The sequence below is a fragment of the Medicago sativa genome, chromosome 2, assembly GCF_051527215.1.
Source record: "Medicago sativa cultivar Bolivia chromosome 2, Bolivia_mono, whole genome shotgun sequence".
NCBI lineage: Eukaryota > Viridiplantae > Streptophyta > Magnoliopsida > Fabales > Fabaceae > Medicago > Medicago sativa.
Window position 1 is genome coordinate 76,290,609 of NC_140750.1, and position 23,680 is coordinate 76,314,288.

Sequence of the window (23,680 nt, forward strand, 5' to 3'; positions counted from 1 at the left end):
TCACGAGCTTCCTCACTTGCTTCACAGACAAAAGGTCCACCCACCCTGCCAACTCACCACACCACAGTCCCAAAGTAATACCATATATAACAATGAAGCACTATGTGTTCATATATCACACTTTGTCACAAGCCTATTTAAGGCACTTAGTTTCAACCTCTTTGCAACAATCTATAGCTACTATAAAACCTCTCTAAAACCTCTCCTATATCCCACTCTCATATATCAAAACAAATACAGAACTTCATAAGAAAAAAAGAAAAACAGAAATGGCTACTACTAAATGTTTCTCCTTATTGGCAATTTACCTTCTTCTTTCACTAAATTCTCTTCACACAACCATAGGTGGACGTATAATTCCTCCAAGTGCACCAAGCACAGTAACAAGGCCATTAGTTTCATCAGAGGTTGCAAGTTTTGTGATGCCAAACCAAGATCACAAACAGAAAGTTTTTCAATTAGGAAGAGAAGTGAAGGGTTGTTTACCAAAAGGTGCTAGGCATAACTCAGCTCCAAGTAGATTTGTTAACTTTAAGCCTGAAGGATCTGGTGGATGTTCTAAAATGCATTCAGGGAAACCTTGAAGATCATATATTTTTGTTTTAAATTGAAGAAGCCTTTTCTTTTTGTTTGTATATGGTTTTCTAAGATCACCAGTAGTGAATTAGAAAGTGAGAAGATCACATTATATATGTTTTTCCTTGTGATTGATATATTGCCAATTACAATTTTGAGTGATATTTTCTGGTATTATATAGAAGTCTGACTTATGCTTAAGACATCAGTCTATAAGATATATGATACATTTGATTTTATTTTTTTTGAAACGCGACCGTTCAAAATGCAAGACGTGCTCAACTATATTCTAAATAACAAAAAAAAACCATCCATAATCCATAAATATTAACATAACAAACCATATCTAAATATTATATGTTGAACTAATTTAACTTGAATGTGTGAAAAGCAAAACATAAGGTAAGCTTCAAGTTTTCCTTTGAAAAGAAAATCTAATTATACAGGTCATCTTCATCAGCCCCACCAGCTGCAGTAGTAGTTGCAAAAGGATCAGATGCAGTAGTCCTATTTGCGCTATCTGCAAACCTAAATTCACTTCCGAAACCTCTAGATTGTTGTAAAGTCTGAGCAAATGCCTGATATTTGCGTATATCTGCATCGCTGACACTCCTGCGTGCATACTTCATCGACTCCTCAAAGTGAGCCGCCTTGATCTCCGCAACTTCTTCGTCAACCATATCTTCATCCATCGCCTCAGGGTTTTCTTTCCTCTTCCTCTCTTGCTCTATGTCCTGTAATCACAACAATATATTAGTTCAAACATTATCAGAAGAGATTCATCAAGTTAGTTTCATATTTGTATACATATTAGCAAGCACAAGTTCATCAAATCAGAAAGTTCCATCTTTCAAAGTTCTAAGGAATAAAAGAAGCATACATCTATTTGCCAAAAACATACCTTCTCTATGTTTTCTCTAATAGCATATTTGCATGCTCGCTGGCATATTTCTGTAATGTCGGCACCACTAAAACCTTGAGTATGCCTAGCCAATGCTCCCAAATCAACATTTCTCGCGATCGGTGACTTTCTCAAGCAGGACTTGAAGATCGAATGACGGGAATCCTCGTCAGGAAGAGGAATATAGATCAACTGATCTAGACGGCCTGGCCGAAGGAGTGCAGGATCAATGATGTCAGGTCTGTTAGTTGCCCCGATAATGAACACGGTCTTTTTGGCAGACATGCCATCCATTTCTGTCAGAAGTTGATTTAGAACTCTGTCAGCAGCACCACCAGCATCCCCAACACTGCTCCCTCTCTGCAAAAACAACACAATGATTATATACAAAATACAAGCTGAAAATATGAAATCAAAGAGATGCAAGCAATCACAAACATATTACAAAACATCAAGGGCCTATTTGGATTCTCTAATTTGAGCTTATCTATTGACATAAGCTAGTAAGACAAGGAAGAGCTTATATGAAAACAGTTCGACTTTATTTTATTTTGTTATAAAAAAAGCTTATGCATAAGCACACATACAATAAGCACTTGAGCAAGTTGTTTATCCAAACAGGGCTCAGGTTGATATCCCCGTATGTCTTCTTTTTTTCAAACAAGTACAAGCAATAATAACAGTCTCAAAATATAAAAATACATTTCACTAGATTACCAACCATGGTTAAAGCATAATAACATAGCAATCCAGGAGTTTATAGTAACTAGAAAACCAACCTGAGTGGCAATAGAATCAAGCTCATCAAAAAAGAGGACACATGGAGCTGATTGTCTAGCCTTGTCAAAAATTTCCCTAACATTGGCTTCACTTTCACCAAACCACATTGTAAGTAATTCTGGGCCTTTTATACTGATGAAGTTAGCTTGACATTCATTAGCAATTGCTTTGGCTAACAAAGTTTTTCCACATCCCGGAGGACCATAGAAGAGAACTCCTTTTGATGGTGACATCCCAAACTTCTCAAACTTTTCCGGGTGCTCAACCGGATATTGAACAGTCTGCGTACACATAAACCAAAATCAGAAACAGATAATATTGGTAAGGAAATAATGTGTAATTAAGTACTGGGAGAGATTTATGACCTCTTGCAGTTCACGCTTGACATTCTCAAGGCCTCCGATGTCCTCCCAGCTGACATTAGGCACCTCAACAACCTGTTAATACAGACATTAGTAAGAAAACAGACAACAAAAAAGGAATGACTCATTGACTGATCAAGTAATCAACTAATGATTTCTAAATATAGGAATCGGAAAGAAAAAACTAACAGTTTCACGTAGAGCTGATGGGTTGCTTGTTCCAAGTGCGGTATGGAAATGCTCATTTGTAACTGCCATGGAATTTAGTATCTCAGCATCAATAGTCTCATCCTCTAAGTCAATGACGTCCATCTTCTCCCTAATGCATTGCAAAGCAGCTTCAGTGCAAAGAGCAGCAAGGTCAGCACCAACATACCCATGAGTATCTTTTGAAATTCTCTCCAAATCAACCTACAAAGAAAGTCATAAATGAGCGAATGAAAATTTGAGGAAATTGAAAAGCAAAATCACAACAAAGCAATATAAAACTTGATTGTGGGTAAAACCTTATCAATACTGCAATATCATGATTAAATAAATAGTAGTGAATTCAACTGATGAACGGAATTATAACCACAACACCTTAAGCCACAACAAAAAAACAGAAAAGACAGACCAACATATGTGGAAGTTAATTAGTAATGTCCAACTTACATCATCAGAGAGCTTCATGTTTTTGGTATGTATGCGAAGGACTTCAAGTCGCCCGATTTCATCTGGAACACCAATATCGATTTCCCTGTCAAATCTACCAAACCTTCTCAATGCTGGGTCAATGCTATTGGGACGATTAGTAGCACCCATGACAATAACATGAGCACGAGATTTTAACCCATCCATAAGAGTCAGAAGTTGTGAAACAATCCTTCTTTCTACTTCACCGTTTGTCTTCTCCCGCTTGGGAGCAATAGAATCAAGTTCATCAATAAAGATGATGGATGGTGCGTTCTTTTCTGCTTCTTCAAATGCTTTCCTAAGATTGCTTTCACTCTCTCCAGCCAGTTTGGACATAATCTCTGGTCCATTAATACAAAAGAAGAAAGCTCCAGTTTCATTAGCAACAGCTCTTGCTATTAATGTCTTTCCAGAACCTGGGGGTCCATATAGCAAAATTCCTTTGGGTGGTTTCACACCAATTGACTTAAAAAGTTGTGGATGCCTGAGTGGAAGCTCAACCAACTCACGGATCTGTGCCATTTGCTTCCTAACACCACCCACATCATCATAACCGACTTCATCAAGCCTTTCTTCATCCTCTCTTTTCACGGGTTCCCCCTCGCAGAAGACCTCAGTGTCTGGAGCAACCACACAGAACTCCCCAGGATCAGTTTCAATGACCTTAAACTCTACACTTCTCATCCCACCCCGCACAAGAAATAGATCTCCTTTTCTGACGGGACGATAAGCCTCCAAGAAATAGGCTGTAAATTATATACATTAAAAAAGTTAGACTTGTGCAGAGACAAAAATATATATGTTTGAACATGTAAAAAATAAAGCCTCTAGAAATATTATAGAAAAAACTCATATAATCCCATAGTTATTCTCTTCTTCCCAACCTCTACGCTTCTAACCGAAAATGATACAGAGTGGTTCCCTTTCTATTTTCCCTTCCCTATTTGCGGTTGCCTATCCCTACTAATTGACACATAAGCAATTCTCCCCTATCTTCCTTGCTCAGCCCCTTTATTGGACTTAGGCCCAAACCCGGCATGCTACAGGCCGCTAGAAAAATAGCCTTGTCCCAGCAACCACTGAGTTAATTGCAAGACAGATCAAAAGCATTAACCCATGAAGCAAAGCCAAAACTTTTCAGCAAGTATTTGAACAGGAATTAATCAAGGGAACCATTAATCAGGATAGTTAACAGATAGTAGCTGAATACATGAAAATTTAAGAATAGAAATATGATTTTGTTCAAAAAAAAGCAATAGAAATATGATCATAACTGAAAAATGCACTCAAAATATTCAGTAATGAAAGGTGGGAACTCACGTTTCAAGAAAGCATCAAATAGATTGCCAGTGAGGCCCTCGATGGTATCATCAATGGGCAGAATGTGCACACGTTTACCATACTTGACATCAGGACACTGATGCACAGACACAACATCTCCAAGCCGAACTCGCAAATTCGACCTCACAATTTTGTTCATCCTAATCCTAGGCTCTTCACAGGTATCATCAGCAAGAGCAATACAAATAGTATCCTTCCTTTTCTTTCCCTGCAACACAACATAAACCACATTAAAAAACTTAACACCCAACAAGCCCAACACATATATTTGATTAAACATTTAATTTAGTCATTGAAATTAAACCTTAAACAATCACACACTCTTCTATATGGTCCCTGAATTATAAAAACATAATAAATAGTCCCTGAACTATATATCATGTTTTCTCTCTTATTCTCTAAGGGAGTAACTTGATGGATTGAAAATAGAATATTGTTATAGTTTAGGTGCCAAATTGGAGATTTACTCCATATATTTCTGCAAATTCTGTAAGGGTTTGTTTGCCGAGTTGGTTTTTGGAGGGAAAAGTCAATATTTTGATGTATATTTGATTTTTTATAAAAAGAATAAATTAAGAGAACAACTTAATATTATATGCTCGTGTGTCATATTCTTTCTTTAAAAAAAAATTATAATATCAAATCAAATATATATTAAAGAGCAAATAGTCACTTAAGTCCCTGACTCTGCACCTCGCTGTGACATAGGTCCCTGACTCAGGATTAAATACAAACAAGTCCCTGACTCTACACTTTCGTTATCACTTTAGTCCCTGCCGTTAAAAAAATCTGTTAAGTGATGACGTGGCACGCTGACAAGGAGTATGACGTGTCACATGGACTAAAGTGAAAGTAAAAAATGGTCACTTTAGTCCCTGAATCGAAAATCAATATCCTCAATTTAATGTTAGATCCCTGACTGTGTATACTTACTATCAGTTAGGTCCCTGAATCGAAAATCAATATCCTCAACTTACTGTTAGGTCCTCGACTGTGTATATTTACTGTTAGTTAGGTCCCTGACAGTAAACACGAAATTTCACTAAGATCCATAGCAAGTTGTTAGTTTAACATGCTACTTACCGACAACACTAAGGTATCTGTGCTAAATACCAAAATATTATTATAACACTTATAAAAATGATTCCATAGTTTAATAAAAAATGTTTCCATAACATAACTATTAAGTCATTAATGACAATCGTAGAGTAATCAAATGATTGCATCATATTTGGGCATTTATGTTTGATATTTCTATGAATGATATGCTAAAAAACAAGAACACCATCTCTGTGTATATTTTTATTAAACTATGAAAACAAACCATAAAACTATTTATGATATACACAGATACCTTAGTGTTGTCAGTAAGTAGCATGTTAAACTGACAACTTGCTAAGGATCTTGATGAAATTTCGTGTTTACTGTCAGGGACCTAACTGACAGTAAGTATACACAGTCAGGGACCTAACAGTAAGTTGAGGATATTGATTTTCGATGCAGGGACCTAACTGACAATAAGTATACACAGTCAGGGATTTAATAGTAAATTGAGGATATTAATTTTCGATTCAAGGACCAAAGTGGTCATTTTTTACTTTCACTTTAGTCCCTGTGACACGTCATACTCCTTGTCAGCGTGCCATATCATCACTTAACAGATTTTTTTAACGGCATGGACTAAAGTGATAACGGAAGTGTAGAGTCGGGGACTTGTTTGTATTTAATCCTGAGTCAGGGACCTATGTGACAGCGAGGGGCAAAGTCAGGGACTAAAGTGACTGTTTGCTCTATATTAAAATATAGACTTGGCACTGCATAGCCTTCCCCTCCAAAACCTTCCAACTAGCAAACACACCTTTACTGTATGTTTGGATATAAAGTTTTGGAGCAAGGGCTTACTTTCTCTATTAAATTACGAACATTATAAAATATTTTTTAAATTCAATCAAGTGTGTGATTGAATTGAAGTATTATATAATATGATCATTTATATTCACCTTGTTGTTCTTTGAGTTTTTTTGTTTTTAACATCAATTATTATACTTTAAAATATAGACTTAACCCTACAAAACCTTTCTCAAACACACCCTAACATAACCACTCTCCAAAAATTTAAAAAAGCAAAATAAAATATAAAATAAAAAAATAAACACAAAGTGCGACTAAAAAAAAAACCGATTATTTTGAGAATTGAGTGAAAACCCAGTTTGGAAAAGTGATTAATTTAAAGAGGGTATATCCAAAACAGTACCTTGATGAGGATAGTATCACCACGGAAAAGCCCCAACTTTTCCATGGTTTCAGAGTGCATGGCAACAACAGAGTTGTCATCGTTAACCGCCTCATCCACCACAAGGCGGTTTGGCGATTTCTTACGTTCCAGAATCGCAGTGGAGAAATCCTTCTTCCCTGATTTCCTGAAATTCAAACCAACAAACTTCAATATCATAAAAAAAAAAAAAAGTAAACAAAATTCGAAAATCGAAAAATTTGAATGGAAAATCGAACGCGGTGAAGTGAATGAACTTACGAGTCCGATGATTCAGGTTGAGCCATTGTCGATGGAATTTGAAAATGGCGCAGAAAAAACCTTGACTTTGTTTGTGTGATGAAACAAAAGACAGTAGAGTAGTGAATAAAGACAGGGTTTCGTTTCAATATTTATATAGATTGTTTACGTTTGTTTTTTATTGCCAAAATTATGCTTTATCTTGTTTTTCAAGTCTGAATTTAGTTTATCTTTTTTGATAAATATCTCGAATGCAGATATTCTTATATTTTATAATATACTCCTTCTGTCCTTATATCTAACCACCCATTTGATTTTATTTTTTTCCTAAATTTAAACCCCTTTCAAATTATTAAATGCATTTATTATTATTATTTTCCTAAACATACCCCTAATTAATACTACTAACTTATCTTGAAATTTAAAAAGTCAAATTTAATACATATACAAACAAAGGACAATATGGTAATATTAACACACAAAACAGACATAATAATTACACTGACAGTTTTTCTTAAGAAATGTGAAAAAAGCAAAGGGAGGTTACATTAACGAACGGAAGGAGTATATATACAGGGGGTTGTTAACTTGCACCCACCTAAAAACACTAAGGTGCAAGTTAACAAGCTGCACCTACTTGTACTTTACTAAAACACCATTTTGTCTCTATTAAACTTTATTTTAATTAAAAGGACATTTTTGTAAATAGCATAAATAATACTCCCTCCGTCCCTATATCTAACCACCCATTTGACTTTATTTTTGTCCCTAAATCTAAACCCCTTTTCAAATTACTAGATGCATTTATTATTATTTTCCTAAACATACCCCTAATTAATACTACTAACTTATCTTGAAATTTTAAAAGTCAAATTTAATACATATACAAACAAAGGACAATATGGTAATATTAACACACAAAACAGACATAATAATTACACTGACAGCTTTTCTTAAGAAATGTGAAAAAAGCAAAGGGATGTTACATTAAGGGACGGAGGGAGTATTTGTTTATAATAGAAAAACATGGGTGTTTTGGTAAATAACTAGTAGGTGCAGCTTGTTAACTTGCACCTTAGTGTTTTTAGGTGGGTGCAAGTTAACAGTGGGGGTTGTTAACTTGCACCCACCTAAAAACACTAAGGTGCAAGTTAACAAGTTGCACCTACTTGTACTTTACTAAAACACTCTTTTGTCTCTATTAAACTTTATTTTAATTAAAATGACATTTTTGTAAATAGCATAAATAATATTTGTTTATAATAGAAAAATATGAGTGTTTTGGTAAATAACTAGTAGGTGCAGCTTGTTAACTTGCACCTTAGTGTTTTTAGGTAGGTGCAAGTAAACAGCCCATTATATATATATATATATTCATAATTCTATTTTTTCTCCCTCAAACAAAAAAACATGATTTATTTGTATAAATGTCATAATTTTATTTTATCATATCTTATCTATACTTCTATATACACACATAGAATAGTTTCTTTCGGCTCTTTTGGATTGACTTTTTATCTTTTCAAAATTACCCTTAACTTTGAATACAAATAACACATATAAAAAAGATAATGGATGAGAGTGAAATCATATATTAAAAATGGTGTAACAAAGACAATATTTATTTTTTGGTCCCCACACAAAATATATTGTATAACAAATATTATAGGAGTATATGTCCAATTTTTTGCATTTATCCTTAAAATGAATGTTACAAACTACTCCTTCTGTCCCAAGTTATAAGCAAAAAAATCTAATTTTCTTTGTCCCAAAATATAAGCAAAAAAGACAACTTTTATGTTATTTCAAAAAAATCATCTTTTCCAAAGTAAAATTAAACGCAAACTGCATTCAATTTGTTCTCCTTTTTATTCTCTCCATAATCATTAACCAATAAAATTGTTTTTACATCTTTCCATGAAACTTATTCCAAGAATAACACAAAAAATTATATCTCAAACTACTATGTTTTTGTTTTCTTAATAAGTGTGAATTTGTGTTTTTTGCTTATAAATTGGGACGGAGGGAGTAGATCAAGTATATCTATACTATATAATACTAGCGAAAAGACGGGCACGTTTTCGCTCTTTTTATTGCACTAACGTTTGAAAATTATGATCAGAGATTTTTTATGAAATTTTGATTTTGATTAAAACTAGAAGGGTTAATTATGTTTTTGGTCCCTACAAAATTGCGACCTTGTAAGTTTAGTCCTTACTTAATTTTAATAGCATTTTTAATCCCTACAAAAAATTTCTGCACTCAATATTAGTCCTTACTCAATCCAAATTTGTTTAATTTATGCTTAAACTCTTGAGTTTTTCAACAATTTTTTACAGACGTGTTAAGAACGTTATTAAAAGGTCCTCCGAAAAAAATATCGCAAAAATTTGATTTCTACGTCCATATTTTTGTTACTTATATCTTAAACTTTTGTCGTTTTAAAAAATTCATATTTAATTTATTTCATGTTAAAAAATTATAGATTTTAGTAAATGAACCTTTCATAGTGTTCTAAACTTGTATAAAAAGAATCGTTAAAAAATTTAAGAGTTTAAGGATAATTAAACAAAATTTATTTTAGCAGGGACTAAAATTATAAGTAATTTTTTTTTGTAGGGATTAAAAAAACTATTAAAATTAAGTAAGGACTAAACTTAGAAGGTCACCATTTTATAGGGACCAAAAACATATTTAACCCAAACTAGAAATATAAATGTTTGTTGCTTTCAAGTTATAACAAACCATCCCTAAAAAAAAGTTATAACAAACCAAACTAACCATGATTATCTATTTCAATGACACCAACAATATAACAAAAAAATATAATCTAAATTTTTTTTTATGACATCAACAACAATCTTTATTATAGAAAAAATTGTTTAAGGGTGTGTGTGTGTGTATATATATATATTCATATCGTGTTTGTTACATTTTTTTAAATATTTAAATTTATTCTTATCTACTCTCTCCCTCTCTAAATAATACGTCGTTTAAGATCTGTGCACGAGTATTAAGAAAATGATTAATTGTGTTGATTTCAATGGTAAAATTAATATCATTTACTAAAATACCATTATTGATTGTAGTTAGTGGAGTTGTTAAGTTGAATGAAATTTAATAAATAAAGGTATAATAATGAAAAAAGATAATAAATGCTGCATTGATATTCTAAAGTGACAATTATTTTGAGAAAAATAAAATACGTTAAAGTGACAATTATTTTGAGACGGAGTGCGTATTTGTTACATGTGTTATTTGTATTAAAAATTAAGAGCATTTTTGGAAAGCGAAATAACCAACTCAAAAGATCTAAAAGAGATTGTTTTCTTTATATATAGTATAGATATAGATGTAGATATCTATATTATATATATATATATATATATATATATATATATATATATATATATATATATATATAGGGGTTTGCTAGAACACACCCACTAGTTTTCATGTGGGAGTGTTTTAGCAAGTAAATAACTAAAAAGTGGTTAAATACACCCTAAGGTGTATGTTGCTATAACACACCTTCTAACAAAAACAAGTGGGTGTGTTCTAGCAAATCCTATAGGCATTTGCTAGAACGCACCCACTAGTTTTTATGTGGGAGTGTTTTAGCAAGTAAATAACTAAAAAGTGGTTAATTACACCCTAAGGTGTAGCTTTGCTAAAACACTCCTACATAAAAACTAGTGGGTGTGTTCTAGCAAACCCCATATATATATATATATATATATATATATATATATATATATATATATAAATATATAAATGAAAGATTTTGGGTTGACTTTTTCATTATCCCAATTATATCCTTAAACAAACAACTTTTTCTATAATAATAGTTTTTGTCAGTGTCATTAAAAAGACAAGAATTTATATTATATTTTTTGTTATATATTGTCAATGTAATTCAAATAGATAAACATGATTAATTTAGTTTGTTATAATTTGAAAGTAACAAGCAGCTATATTTATATTTTTAATCAAAATCAAAATTTCATAAAAAAACACTGTTCATAATTTTCAAACTTTAACATAATAAAAAGAGCAGAAAAACATATATTTGAGTTTCGTCTTTTCATTAGTATATATAAAAAACGTTGATAAGTATCATAAACAATTTCTTGAAGCCAAAAATACTATTATAAATTATCTTGCTTTTTTTTGTCCGAAAAAATGAACTTATATATATATATATATATATATATATATATATATATATATATATATGGGATTTGCTAGAACACACCCACTAGTTTTTATGTGGGAGTGTTTTAGCAAGCTACACCTTAAGGTGTATTTAACTACTTTTTAGTTATAACTTGCTAAAACACACCTTCTAAAAAATAAGTGGGTGTATCCTAGCAAATGCCTATAGGAGTTGCTAACATACACCCACTTATTTTTTAGAAGGTGTGTTTTAGCAACATTCACCTTAAGGTGTATTTAACAACTTTTTAGTTATATCTTTACTAAAACACACCTTAATAAAAACTAGTGGGTGTATCCTAGCAAACCCCTATATATATAGGGGTTTGCTAGGATACACCCACTAGTTTTTATTAAGGTGTGTTTTAGTAAAGATATAACTAAAAAGTTGTTAAATACACCTTAAGGTGAATGTTGCTAAAACACACCTTCTAAAAAATAAGTGGGTGTATGTTAGCAACTCCTATAGGCATTTGCTAGGATACACCCACTTATTTTTTAGAAGGTGTGTTTTAGCAAGTTATAACTAAAAAGTAGTTAAATACACCTTAAGGTGTAGCTTGCTAAAACACTCCCACATAAAAACTAGTGGGTGTGTTCTAGCAAATCCCATATATATATATATATATATATATATATAAAGGTTGTTTGGTCTTTTAAACAACTTTTTTGAGTCGATATAGAAAAACCTTTTTTTGAGAAGATATAAGAAAACCATTTATTTCTCTCTCTTAAGATACAAATATAGGTAAAAGTTTATTCTTCTCACTTAATCTAGCAATTTTATATGTCATCGGTTAACGTTTTTTTGGTAGTGATCGGTTAACGTTTTAATCTCACTAATTTGTATATTAAGTAAAATAAAAATATTTAATAGAAATATTACATCTATTCTCCGAGTTCGAAGTCAATGAAAATTTAGAAGTTTTGCAAGTGTTCAGGATCGCGCCGAACATGGACATGGTGCTGAAGTTGCTAGAGATGTCGTCAAATACTTGCTTGCAATCAAGTACGATAATCAACGAAGAAAATCTCAAAGTACCAAACCATTTTATCGCTTCCTTTAGAGTTTAGACTTCTTGATTCTGCTTCTTTGGGTTATGGGAGACCTATATACCAAGATGTCTTCGCTCTAATGAACTCCCCTCTTAGGCACATTCCGACCTCATAACCTCCTTGATCCTTAAAAATTGTCGCATCGACATTGCAATTCACCTCCCCGGCCACCGGTCTAATCCACCCATCTCGATTATGATCTGACATTCCATTGTTGCGATATTCTCCTTGTTCTCTCCTTCCCTAACTTACGTGGACCTGCTGCCACTGAAGTAGGTTATTACGCGTCATATATATGCACTAAGGTACGCGGTTGTGTTTTGACGTCGTTCCACAACTTGTCGTTTCACTGTTTCCAGATGCACCAAAAAGTCATTACAAAATCAAGAAGTTGTTGGTGTTGTAGAGATTCTAGTAACAGAAACAATAAGCTACAAAACCATCTTTCGTATCGATATCGTCTTGTATAATGTGTCATAGGCCTGCTGCACTCCACACCTCATCTAGTTTTGCACATTCAAAAAATACATGCCAATCATTCTCATATGAGCTCTCACAGTGCACGCAACGACCACAACAATGTACACCGCATGTTTAAAGCATGTGTCTCATGGGTAGACATCCCCTTGCTACCCTCCATAAGAACTCATTTACTTTTTTGTGAGATTCGAAGTCTCCAAATTTTCATCTAGTCATCTTCTGCTCTCAGCTCGTTGTTATCCACTAGGTTCTCCATGATATAGTGATGTGCCGAGTTAACCGCGTATTTCCCGTGGTTTGTGAATTTATAGCATTATTTGTGTTCTCCCATGTTGTCCATAATTGGCATGGGTAGGATATTTTCGGCGTCTCTCTCATTAAACACCTCCTTGATAATATTCATTTTCCAATAATTGTCGCCTTCCTCAATTAGCTCGCTAACCATCATATGATTAGCTAATATTTATCTTCAGTGCTACTTCCCCCTTTTTTCCCTTTGGACTTGCTACTCCATGACCACAAGAGAGAGAACACCACATCTTCACTCAAAACCTTAAAGATTATATATACGAGTCACTTTTCGTGTGTGTCTATACATATAGTATTGGTTTACCTCTTCTTTTATAGTTTTAAGCAACTTAAGACTTCTTCGATGTATATTTTCAATCCACACCAATATTTGGTAGTTTTTTTTTTTTTTTTGTGTGTTGGCCTAGACCCCTTTGTTTAAAAAATAAAGTTGTAGAAAGAAAAGTAAATTACGTTTGTTACACTAAGATGCACTTGCAGACATATCCATAGAAATTTATTGGATAAAAAAGAGAAGACATGTGCAAAAAAGTTACTTAACAACGTTTTATCTTAAATAAGAGTACTATGTGAAATTATGAAATCACTACCATCATTGCTATGTTGTCGTAATTTTCCCTTAAAAAACAAGTTTTGATCAAGAACGACTTCATCGAGAAGTCTCATGCTGCAACATGCCACGAATTTATGCTTCTTTATTTAGCCTAAGGTTCATTTCATGTTTTCTTTTTCCTAAGAAAACTTATGACTTTTCACATTGTGATCACCTCTTTAGCTTAAGGTTCATTTGATGCTTTTATTTTATTTTAAGAAACTTACGATGGACTTTTCACGTAGAGATGTCAATGGGTACCTATAATAGATACGGATAATCAATTCGATGATCTCTCAATTATGTATACCAGCTTCTTTAGTGGACACAACTCTTGGTTAGGTATGGTTTGTAAGACCATTTTTTTTTTATCAAATACTCACAAGTAGTATGAGCAGCATTTAGAGTAGCTAGAGTGTACAATTGTACAAAGTAAAACAAAACTTCCTTTTCTCTTTGACATTTATGATGTTTTTTATATTTGGTGTTTGTTCTTATCTTTTTCTTTGTTAATATCTATCTCTTTATATTTGGATCCGGGTATTGCTTAGAGTATTTTTTTTATTTTTTTTAACAAATCAAAATGATATCTATACTCAAAGGTGCTTCCAACCGCACAAGGTGTGCAAGGAGGAAACACACCAAAATGTTATATAATTATAATGTCGAGATGTCCTTTAAAGGACTAGTCAATAAAAGAAACTAAAACAGACCCATAAAAAGCAACTGGTGTTTCCACCCGTTGGTATAAGAATAAACTAAAGTCGTCTGTTTTGATTTCAACAACAAAAAAGAATTCAGCTTGACTTTTTCAAGGAGAAGATATGTAGTAGCGGTCACGTTTTGAAACACACGATTGTTCCGTTCCTTTCAAATCACCTAAACGGTTGCAAACATATTATTATCTTGATATATTTGTCTTTCAGCAATCAAGAAACGTATTATTATATAAATAATTGGCTTAAATATGGAAATGGTCCCTGCAAATATCTGACGTTTTGGTTTTAGTCCCTGTAAAAATATTTTTTTGGTTTTAGTCCCTGCAAAAATATTTTTTTGGTTTTAGTCCCTGCAAATATAGAATATTTGGTTTTGGTCCTTTGTATTTTGTTTTAATCCTTGTAAAATCATTTCATATTGAAATTGGTCCCTATAATATTCATTTTAGTCCTCATTTTGAGGGACTAAAATCAAATATTCTACATATTACAAGGACCAAATCCAATATGAATCAATTTTACAAGGACTAAAACAAAATACCAAGGATCAAAACCAAATTTTTTATATTTGCAGGGACTAAAACCAAAAAAATATTTTTACGGGGACTAAAACCAAAATGTCAGATATTTGCAGGGACTATTTTCATATTTAAGCCTAAATAATTTTGTAAGTGATTTGCTTTTCTCGCAGTTTCATCATAAAAGTTCAAACCAGCTAGCTTTTTCTGTTATAAATTGTTTTTTTTTTTTTTGACGATGTTATAAAATACTTGCTAATAGGACCGATATATGATAAATTGGTCGAATAATATAGATTCATATTGGATAGATGGATTAAAACAAAATACAAAGGAAAACTTTTTTTTTAGTAATATAGATTTAAGTCAAAATAGATAGATGGATATTTTAAGAAATATAATATAATTCATTATTCTTTTTGTTCAAAGTTTGGTTCATTATCTATACCAAATTACAGTATCGTTCATATATCAAGACATTTAGCTCGATATCAGCTTAAGTGCATCAACAGCCGAGTTCTAAATTCACGATTCATTTAACAAATAAACCAAAATATAAAGGTAATCAACTTCCATTAATCGTAATACAAATGGTAGATAATCGAGTCTCTTAACTATTTGATGCCATCTCAAAATGTGAGCACAAAATGCCGCCTCATTTTGGCATTGGACGACATCATAACATACAACATTAGAAAAATAAATAACGGATAGTTTTGGATCCTATTATGTTGAAAAACATCAAAAAATAATGCGAAAGATTTAAATTCTTAAAATATAAGGAGTTGAAGGTTTTAGAATTTGAAACGGCGGAGAAGAAGAAAGATGGATTAATGGTTGGATTTAAAATTTGAGAAAATATGATAGACATTTTTTTAGAAAATTGTTTTCCATAAATAACTCATCTCTTCGGTCTTTTTTTACAAGAGAACAATCATTTTTTTAGATTTATTCGATAAATGATGTATATATCTAGTCTATAATATATACTATATACATCATTTATTGAGTAATCCTAATTGTAATCCTTGGGCACATTGCATGCAAGTAGAATTAAGAAAGAAAATGAACCAACAAGGATTAAGTTTAGTTGAAAGAGTTAAACTCTTACAACGTGAAGAATCAAAGTTCGAAGATGTATCATATCTAGTGTTTGATACACTTCAAATATGATTAGTTTAAGTAAAGGGAACCAATGAAAACTAATCAAAGAAGAAAGAAAGCGAGTAAAGAAAAACTTGAGAATCCCGACCAAACCAAATTCGCCCAACCAAATTTCTAACCTTTGACGGTACTTTCAACCTCCAAATACCGACCAATATCCCGAACGCCGAAGGTGAGACATATCAATTAATTCTTCAACACCGAATAGGAACCATTCTTCTCCTCTTCCCAAATCAACAGATAATTCTAAATCTGATCAAACAATGACGTGTTGAGAACAACATAAGCGATATCGTCGCTAAATACTTGCCACTCAAGAACCTCATTCCACCTCTTTGATTTATCATCAATCAAGCTATCAACAGTGAAATCATGGACGAAATGCACCCGTAAAATCATCAATGCAGCAACCACCATTCACTAACCATGGTTCATCAAGAATATAATTAAAATTACCTAGTCCAAGGCTCCATCTCTCCCCAACTCGGACGATAAATCTTGCGTGTAAAACGCTCCTCCATCATAATTTGGATTATGACCTAGATTAGTAGTGAGATAACACTTAGTTGGAAAGTAACTAGCCTTTAAAATGCGAGAAACAAGAGAATTAAGTCTCGTTTAAAATTTTCACCCCCCACTTGTCAAACATAGCCAAATTAAAAGCCGTTATATGCTGGAAAAAGCATAATGAAAAAACAAGTTAATCATCCGTTTAAAGAATAAATTTAGAAAATGTAATTTTTAAAAATTGAATAATTATTTTGGACTCCCTTACTTACTTCAAAGTGATTTAACAAAAAGATATTACTGTATGATGATATTGATTAATTAAGTTGATAAGTATGTTATGGGTGGGTCCAACAAATCTTGTCATGTATGACTAGCTAGCTACCTATATATATATATATATATATATATATATATATATATATATTTTTTTTTTTTTCTTATTCAAAAAAAAAGCTACCTATATTTTTCCTGGCCTTTGCAAAAGATAATAATATTCTGTATCCATTTTGTGATTTGATTAGTAGTAGCCCGCCAAAAATAAATTAATTAATGTCAATGAAAACTGGTAAGATTGTATGATCTCAAACTTTTTTTTCTTTTCACGATGGCAAATTTATTAATATTAACTAAATTAACTATGAGTTAGATAAGCAGTCTTGTACTACTATTGATGAAAGAAGATAATAGTACTATTAAAAGCAAATATTCATTTTTAGATTTTTGAATAACTAATATAACTCAATTATATTTATAAATTAGATATACAATTATTCAATGAATTTTAGAAAATCAATTTACATAACATAACCCTTGAATGAGTAAGAGTTTTTTTTTTTTTTTTTACACATAGAGTTGAGAATTTCATTCTTTAACATGAACAATAAGAGTAATTAATTTGTAATTATGATAAGTAGACCCAATATGTTGATTCGATCAAATCAAATTATAAAAAGTTGTCATCAAAGGTGGCAAACACTCATTGGCTGTTGTAGCTTGAACTGTCTTGCTGGCACTTGGAAGCCATCATCATTACATCAGACATCCTTAACATTATTTGTCTTAACAAAAAAGCAAAAAAAAAGAGAAACAAAAAACACACTGTATTAAATCCTCACTAAAAAAGAAAAGACAAGAAGGAGAAAAAATAGAAAAAGAGAAAAAGAAAAGAAGAAGATATATAAAAAAGAGAAAGTGTGAGACAGACACTACAAAAAACCCGGTTTCAACGGGTCAAATCATTAACTCTTCCAAAAAAACACTTACAAAACAACAGGTCTGTGTCCTTCTTTCAGCTTCTTCTTCACACATTTGTGCTTCTTCTTTCTCTTTCACTCTCTCTCAATATCACTTTTTTCCATAGATCCAGGTATGTCCTTTGTCATTTCCTCTTTATCTTCTTTCTAGTTTTTACCATTCTTATTCATTGGTTTTCATTCTAGTTTGTGCTTTTTTCGAGGTTTGTGTTGGATTTTCAGCTCAACTTAGTAGTAAAACAAACAAGAATCTTCATTTTTCTCAATATTTTTGTTTATTTATTTTCTATATGGTTAGTGTGAAAGAGGTGTATAAATGAACAATAATAGTAATAGTTTGGTTTATAAAGTATAGTTGATTGAAAGCAAGGGATGTTTAAATGGAAAAGGAAATCTTGTGTACAAGATTTGATTTTTCGGTTATTTTTCCACTTTTTAATAGAAAACAAATATGGGTTTTGTGTAAGACATGTACCAAACCCTTGATACCCCTTTTACTTGTTTAAGTCTTTTTTTATTTATTTTTACATTTTTTTTTAATGTTTATGCTTTTTTTCATTTTTAATGATCATTATTAGAAGTTAGTGTTACATTGTATACATTCATTGCATTTTGAAGATTGACATTGCGTAGTCTGCTTTTTGTTCAATGTATGAGATTTAGATGAAATTTTGTTACTTGGCCTTAAATATTGTCCCTTTTTCCATTGTTTTTTATTTTATTTTAATTTTGATCTGTGATTTGCACTGCAGGGTGTTGATAGAGAGTGAAATGTTCTGTAGGATTTGACTGCTTAGTTCAATTAGCATGCATCAAGTGGATTTTGCTACTCGTGAAATGACGTATAAATTTTGATGATTTAAGTGGAAAAAGTTGAAGATCATGGAAGAAATACAGTCTCAGTCAGATAATTACAGATCTTCATCATCGTCAGCTAGTAGTCCTGCGAGTAGGGTACCGTCAAGCAACTTTTTCTATCTGCGTAAACCTGGTTCACTTAGGCAACCGATCTCATTTGAGGATTCACCTGAGTGGGATGATACTACTGATATTGATGTTAGAGCTGATGAAGGAGGCGACTCTATTAATGCTGCAACAACACCGGCTTCACCCTCACTCTCAAAGCTCAATAGCGGTTCCCTGCCTTCCCCGCATATACCGGATGGTGCAGTCATTCCACGCAAAATTGCTGGAGCTTCTGTTGCCTGGAAAGATTTGACTGTTACTATAAAGGGAAAAAGGAAATACTCTGATAAGGTTATTAAGAGTTCAACCGGTTATGCATTACCTGGTACACTGACTGTAATTATGGGGCCGGCTAAATCAGGGAAATCTACCTTATTACGAGCCATTGCAGGTCTCTAAGAACACTTTCTTTGTTCTTTTTTACTAATCATCTCAAAAGATATTCACATTTGTATTTAGGTAGTCAAAGCTAAAATTGAACTTTCTCTTTACCTCAGGAAGATTGCATCCTTCAGCTAGGATGTATGGTGAAGTGTTTGTGAACGGGGCGAAATCGCAAATGCCATATGGATCATACGTGAGTTCAGTGCCTCATTGATTGTTTAATATCTGAATTTCCATTATGTTATGTTTATAGTCGCCAACCTCATCGAACTTAATCTGCTTATCTTTCAAAACCATGCTTTCATATTGTTTATTGATAATAATATGAGAAGAATGAATGTGTAAGCTTAAAAGTATATGTATATAAATATTTGTTTCTTAACTTGCAGGGTTATGTAGATAGAGAAACCACTCTGATTGGATCCCTCACTGTTCGCGAGTTTCTGTATTATTCAGCCTTGCTGCAACTTCCTGGTTTCTTTTGTCAGAAAAAGAGTGTGGTTGAGGATGCTATACATGCAATGTCTTTAGGTGATCATGCAAATAAACTTATAGGTGGACATTGTTATATGAAAGGACTTCCTAGTGGCGAGAGAAGGCTTGTTAGTATTGCTAGGGAGCTTGTGATGAGACCACGTATTTTATTTCTAGACGAACCTCTTTATCACTTGGACAGGTGTTTATTTTTTATTTTTTCAATTCATTTTTCTGTAATTATTCTCTAGTAGTTTCTTGACAGCATTCCTTTTTTAGAGCAATTTTCGTTGACATCCTTTATGTTATTTATCTATTTTATTGAAGTGTCTCGGCACTTTTGATGATGGTTACATTGAGGAGACTTGCAAGTACTGGTTGCACTCTTATCATAACCATCTACCAGAGTAGCACAGAAGTCTTTGGTCTTTTTGACCGTATCTGTCTGCTTTCAAATGGAAATACGTTGTTCTTCGGAGAAACATTAGCTTGCTTGCAGGTAACTTATCTTCTATACCTTCTTTCTCTTCCGCATAGATTTGATTTTGGATGAGTTAAGTAGTACTGTTTTCTTTATGAATACAATAGTATGAGGGTCACTTTCTTTTAGTTAAAAACGACTGTTGGAAAACGACAATGGTCGCGACTTTGTCAAGAACTTTCCTTTTTTCCGCTAAACCAACTCTGCTAGTAAATGGATTGGATATCTTATTGTTGACTTTTGTATTTTTTATATTCTTACAGCACTTCTCAAATGCTGGATTTCCTTGTCCAATCATGCAAAGTCCTTCTGATCATTTTCTACGCGCAATTAATACAGATTTTGACAGGATAATTGCTATGTGTAAAAACTGGCAGGTAATTGTTTCTAGTAGATTGATGATTGTGTGATAATTGCTATGTTAATGCTAATAGATTAAACTTGTTTAAACTCGTGTCATTGCTATATTAATTTTAATAGATTAAACTTTTTCGAATGTTATGCTATTTATTAATGTTTTCATCCTAATAGGATGACAATGGAGATTTTTCTTCCGTAAACATGGACACTGCTGTTGCTATACGAACACTTGAAGCAACTTATAAGTCATCTGCAGATGCAGCTTCTGTTGAAACAATGATTCTGAAACTCACCGAGAAGGTATCTTATAGCCGCTATACAAGTTAGAACTTCTGTTAATGTGGACTTGAAATTGCACCACTAGTCTCCTCCTTCACAAATACCATATTACATGTTTCCCATGAAGAGCTATCTTTTATGTTGGTTTTAATAAATTATTGACTTTAGAGTCTTTTTAAAACATTATTGATTTTCCAGGAAGGTCCAGCTCTGAAAAGCAAAGGGAAAGCTAGCAATGCTACTCGGGTAGCTGTATTGACATGGAGATCTTTATTAGTTGTGTCAAGGGAATGGAAATATTACTGGCTGCATCTTGTTCTTTACATGCTCCTCACACTGTGCATTGGTACTGTATTTTCCGGTCTAGGGCATTCTCTGTATTCTGTTTCGGTGAGTCTTGATATGACAATCACATTATGTTTTTTGATATATATCTCATATAGTCTAAACTTCATTTATATATACCAACAATTGTAGATATGCTTGTAAGTTGTAACACATATAAATTAAATTTTATCATGCTTTAAACTGCAGGCAAGAGTTGCAGCAATTTTTGTATTTGTGTCATTCTGTTCCCTTCTAAGCATTGCCAGGGTGCCCGCACTTATGAAAGAAATCAAGGTAATTTTTTGCTTTTTCAACTTCATAGCAATTTATTTGTTTGCCTTCATGTCCTTATTATGCATGCAATAAAGTGTCATTTTATTTACCCATTTGACACGTATTTTTAAAATGTAGTAGGTAGTACTAATAACTGGAAATTTTGGTACTGATACACTATTGAAATATGCCTTGACATTGACTTAGGTGTTAGTATGTGTTGGTCTCTTTGCCATGCTTGGCGAAGCAAGCACTTAATAGTCTAGTCTGTCCAAGAACAAAAGTGACAAAGATAATACAATTGACATGCGCGAATATATTATTTAGGGCCTGTTTAGATTGACTTATTTGAGCTTATCTACTGACAATAAGCACTTGTTAGATTTTTTGAGAGAGCTTATGAAAACAATTTATGACTTGATAGCTTATAAAATAGGCTTATAGCCTATATGAAAGAAAAAAATGACTTTATTTTATTTTTGTTATGGAAATAAGTTATACATAAGCACTTTGCTTATACGTAAGTGTGTATGCCATAAGCACTTAATTGAATTGTTTATCCCAACATGGCCTTATATTAATAGACATATGTCTTATTTTAAAGGTTAGGTTCTAATTTTGCTAGTTTCACCCTGTAAGCTGTGAAATATTGATGAAGTTGAATAATCTACTCTTCTGCAGATATATGCTTGTGAAGAATCAAACCAGCATTCAAGCACATTTGTATTTTTACTCGCGCAGCTCTTGTCCAGCATTCCGTTTCTTTTTCTCATCTCCATTACATCAAGTCTAGTCTTCTACTTCCTAGTAGGGCTGGAAGATCAGTTTAGCTTGCTAATGTACTTCGTGCTGAATTTTTTCATGACTCTATTACTGAATGAAGGAATTATGCTAGTTGTTGCTACTTTGTGGCAAGATGTTTTCTGGAGTGTCTTGACACTCTTATGCATACATGTGAGTTCTGCTGTCCATTTATTTTAAGAGTTAATTTTGATACAATGCCAGCAAAAATTGTTTTACATTGACAACAAATCACTGATATGTGCGACTTTACACAGACAATAATAAAAGTTAGTTTCAACTAATAGTCCATATTTTCGTTGTACGTGCATTAAAGCTTTTAGGCATTTCCTTAACAAAGTACTCACATATGTACGCCATTTCAGGTGGTCATGATGCTTGCAGCTGGCTATTTTAGAATTCGAAGTACTTTGCCAGGACCAGTGTGGATGTATCCAATGTCCTATATAGCCTTTCATACATACGCTATTCAGGTAATGGATAATTGTTTGTAGAATTCAACTACGATGCATTGACAATATAAAATAGTAGTACAAAAACATTGAATCATCTCACTGTGTATATGTATTAGTATGAAAATTGTGACATGACACCATTGTGATCTGTAATTGGACAAATGTGTCAAAATTATACTAACCGTGCAGTGATTATACCTATTGTTTGGACAAAACTGAGTGAATAATTTGCAGATGGTTCAGATTTATTTCTTAATGGGCATTTAGTGAAATGATTTATTTGTTTTGATCTCTCTTAGGGGCTATTGGAGAATGAGTACCTAGGCACCTCCTTTCCAGTTGGGCAAGTAAGGTCCATATCCGGGTTTCTAGCTCTTCAAAATGTGTACAATATCTCCCCCGACAGTAGTTCGAAGTGGAAAAATCTGTTGGTTTTGTTTCTTATGGCGATAGGTTATCGAATTTTTGTGTTTATTTTATTATTTTTATTCGTAGGGAAAAAAATATCCCTGCTTAAAAGTTTCAAGTGTAGTAATAGGGATACAACAGATACAAGTTGATAGGAACTTTTGTTTAGTCATTTTACATTGTATAATTCCTTTTGATCAAGTTTTGGCTGTCAACTCTAGTGTTGTGAATTTATTATCTTTAGACTAATGAAGAGGAAATATGATATTTATTTGTTACATCTCTTAATCTTGGTGCATATATTTTTGCTTTTATTAATTTTGATTCAATCTTGTTGCTGAAAGCTGAGGCCATAGTTCTGAAAGCTACTTGTTTGTTTTGTTGTGTTGTTAAGTTAAATAATTGGTTTATGACGTAGCCAAATCTAGATGCATTGAAATTTGTTACAAGGGTATGGTACTGGTGATGAAGCATGATCTTCTATAGGTTTGTCCATTTGTTTTGTTGAA

General features: G+C 32.6%; 2 protein-coding genes across 2 annotated transcripts; one reads left to right on the forward strand and one right to left on the reverse strand.

The window, feature by feature from the left end:
* Positions 1-835: 835 nt before the first annotated feature.
* Positions 836-7,275, reverse strand: LOC146950846 (cell division cycle protein 48 homolog). Its single transcript, XM_085746805.1, has 9 exons — positions 7,169-7,275; positions 6,890-7,055; positions 4,615-4,843; positions 3,274-4,040; positions 2,809-3,030; positions 2,623-2,694; positions 2,257-2,538; positions 1,478-1,837; positions 836-1,310 (listed from the first exon to the last, which is right to left on the reverse strand). Exons 1-9 carry the CDS (start codon positions 7,192-7,194, stop codon positions 1,011-1,013), a joined length of 2,424 nt encoding a protein of 807 aa, XP_085602931.1. The 5' UTR covers positions 7,195-7,275; the 3' UTR covers positions 836-1,010.
* Positions 7,276-18,012: 10,737 nt separating this feature from the next.
* On the forward strand, positions 18,013-23,459 carry ABCG3 (ABC-2 type transporter family protein). The gene is made up of 12 exons (XM_085746806.1): positions 18,013-18,076; positions 18,716-19,320; positions 19,427-19,506; positions 19,703-19,989; positions 20,115-20,286; positions 20,532-20,645; positions 20,800-20,928; positions 21,106-21,297; positions 21,442-21,528; positions 22,189-22,461; positions 22,674-22,781; positions 23,063-23,459. The coding sequence occupies exons 2-12, from the start codon at positions 18,846-18,848 to the stop codon at positions 23,321-23,323; spliced, it is 2,178 nt and encodes a 725-aa protein (XP_085602932.1). The 5' UTR covers positions 18,013-18,076; positions 18,716-18,845; the 3' UTR covers positions 23,324-23,459.
* The last annotated feature ends 221 nt before the right edge of the window (positions 23,460-23,680 follow it).

What these genes read in the sequence shown, in the direction of transcription:
- LOC146950846 (XM_085746805.1), bottom strand. Translation starts at nt 7,194, where the DNA reads ATGGCTCAACCTGAATCATCGGACTC. An exon ending in ATTTGATGCTTTCTTGAAAC is followed by an intron (nt 4,041 to 4,614) that starts GTGAGTTCCCAC and finishes TATAATTTACAG; the next exon opens with CCTATTTCTTGGAGGCTTAT. An exon ending in ACATGAAGCTCTCTGATGAT is followed by an intron (nt 3,031 to 3,273) that starts GTAAGTTGGACA and finishes CTTTCTTTGTAG; the next exon opens with GTTGATTTGGAGAGAATTTC.
- ABCG3 (XM_085746806.1), top strand. Translation starts at nt 18,846, where the DNA reads ATGGAAGAAATACAGTCTCAGTCAGATAATTACAGATCTTCATCATCG. An exon ending in CTTATTACGAGCCATTGCAG is followed by an intron (nt 19,321 to 19,426) that starts GTCTCTAAGAAC and finishes TCTTTACCTCAG; the next exon opens with GAAGATTGCATCCTTCAGCT. An exon ending in AAACATTAGCTTGCTTGCAG is followed by an intron (nt 20,287 to 20,531) that starts GTAACTTATCTT and finishes ATATTCTTACAG; the next exon opens with CACTTCTCAAATGCTGGATT.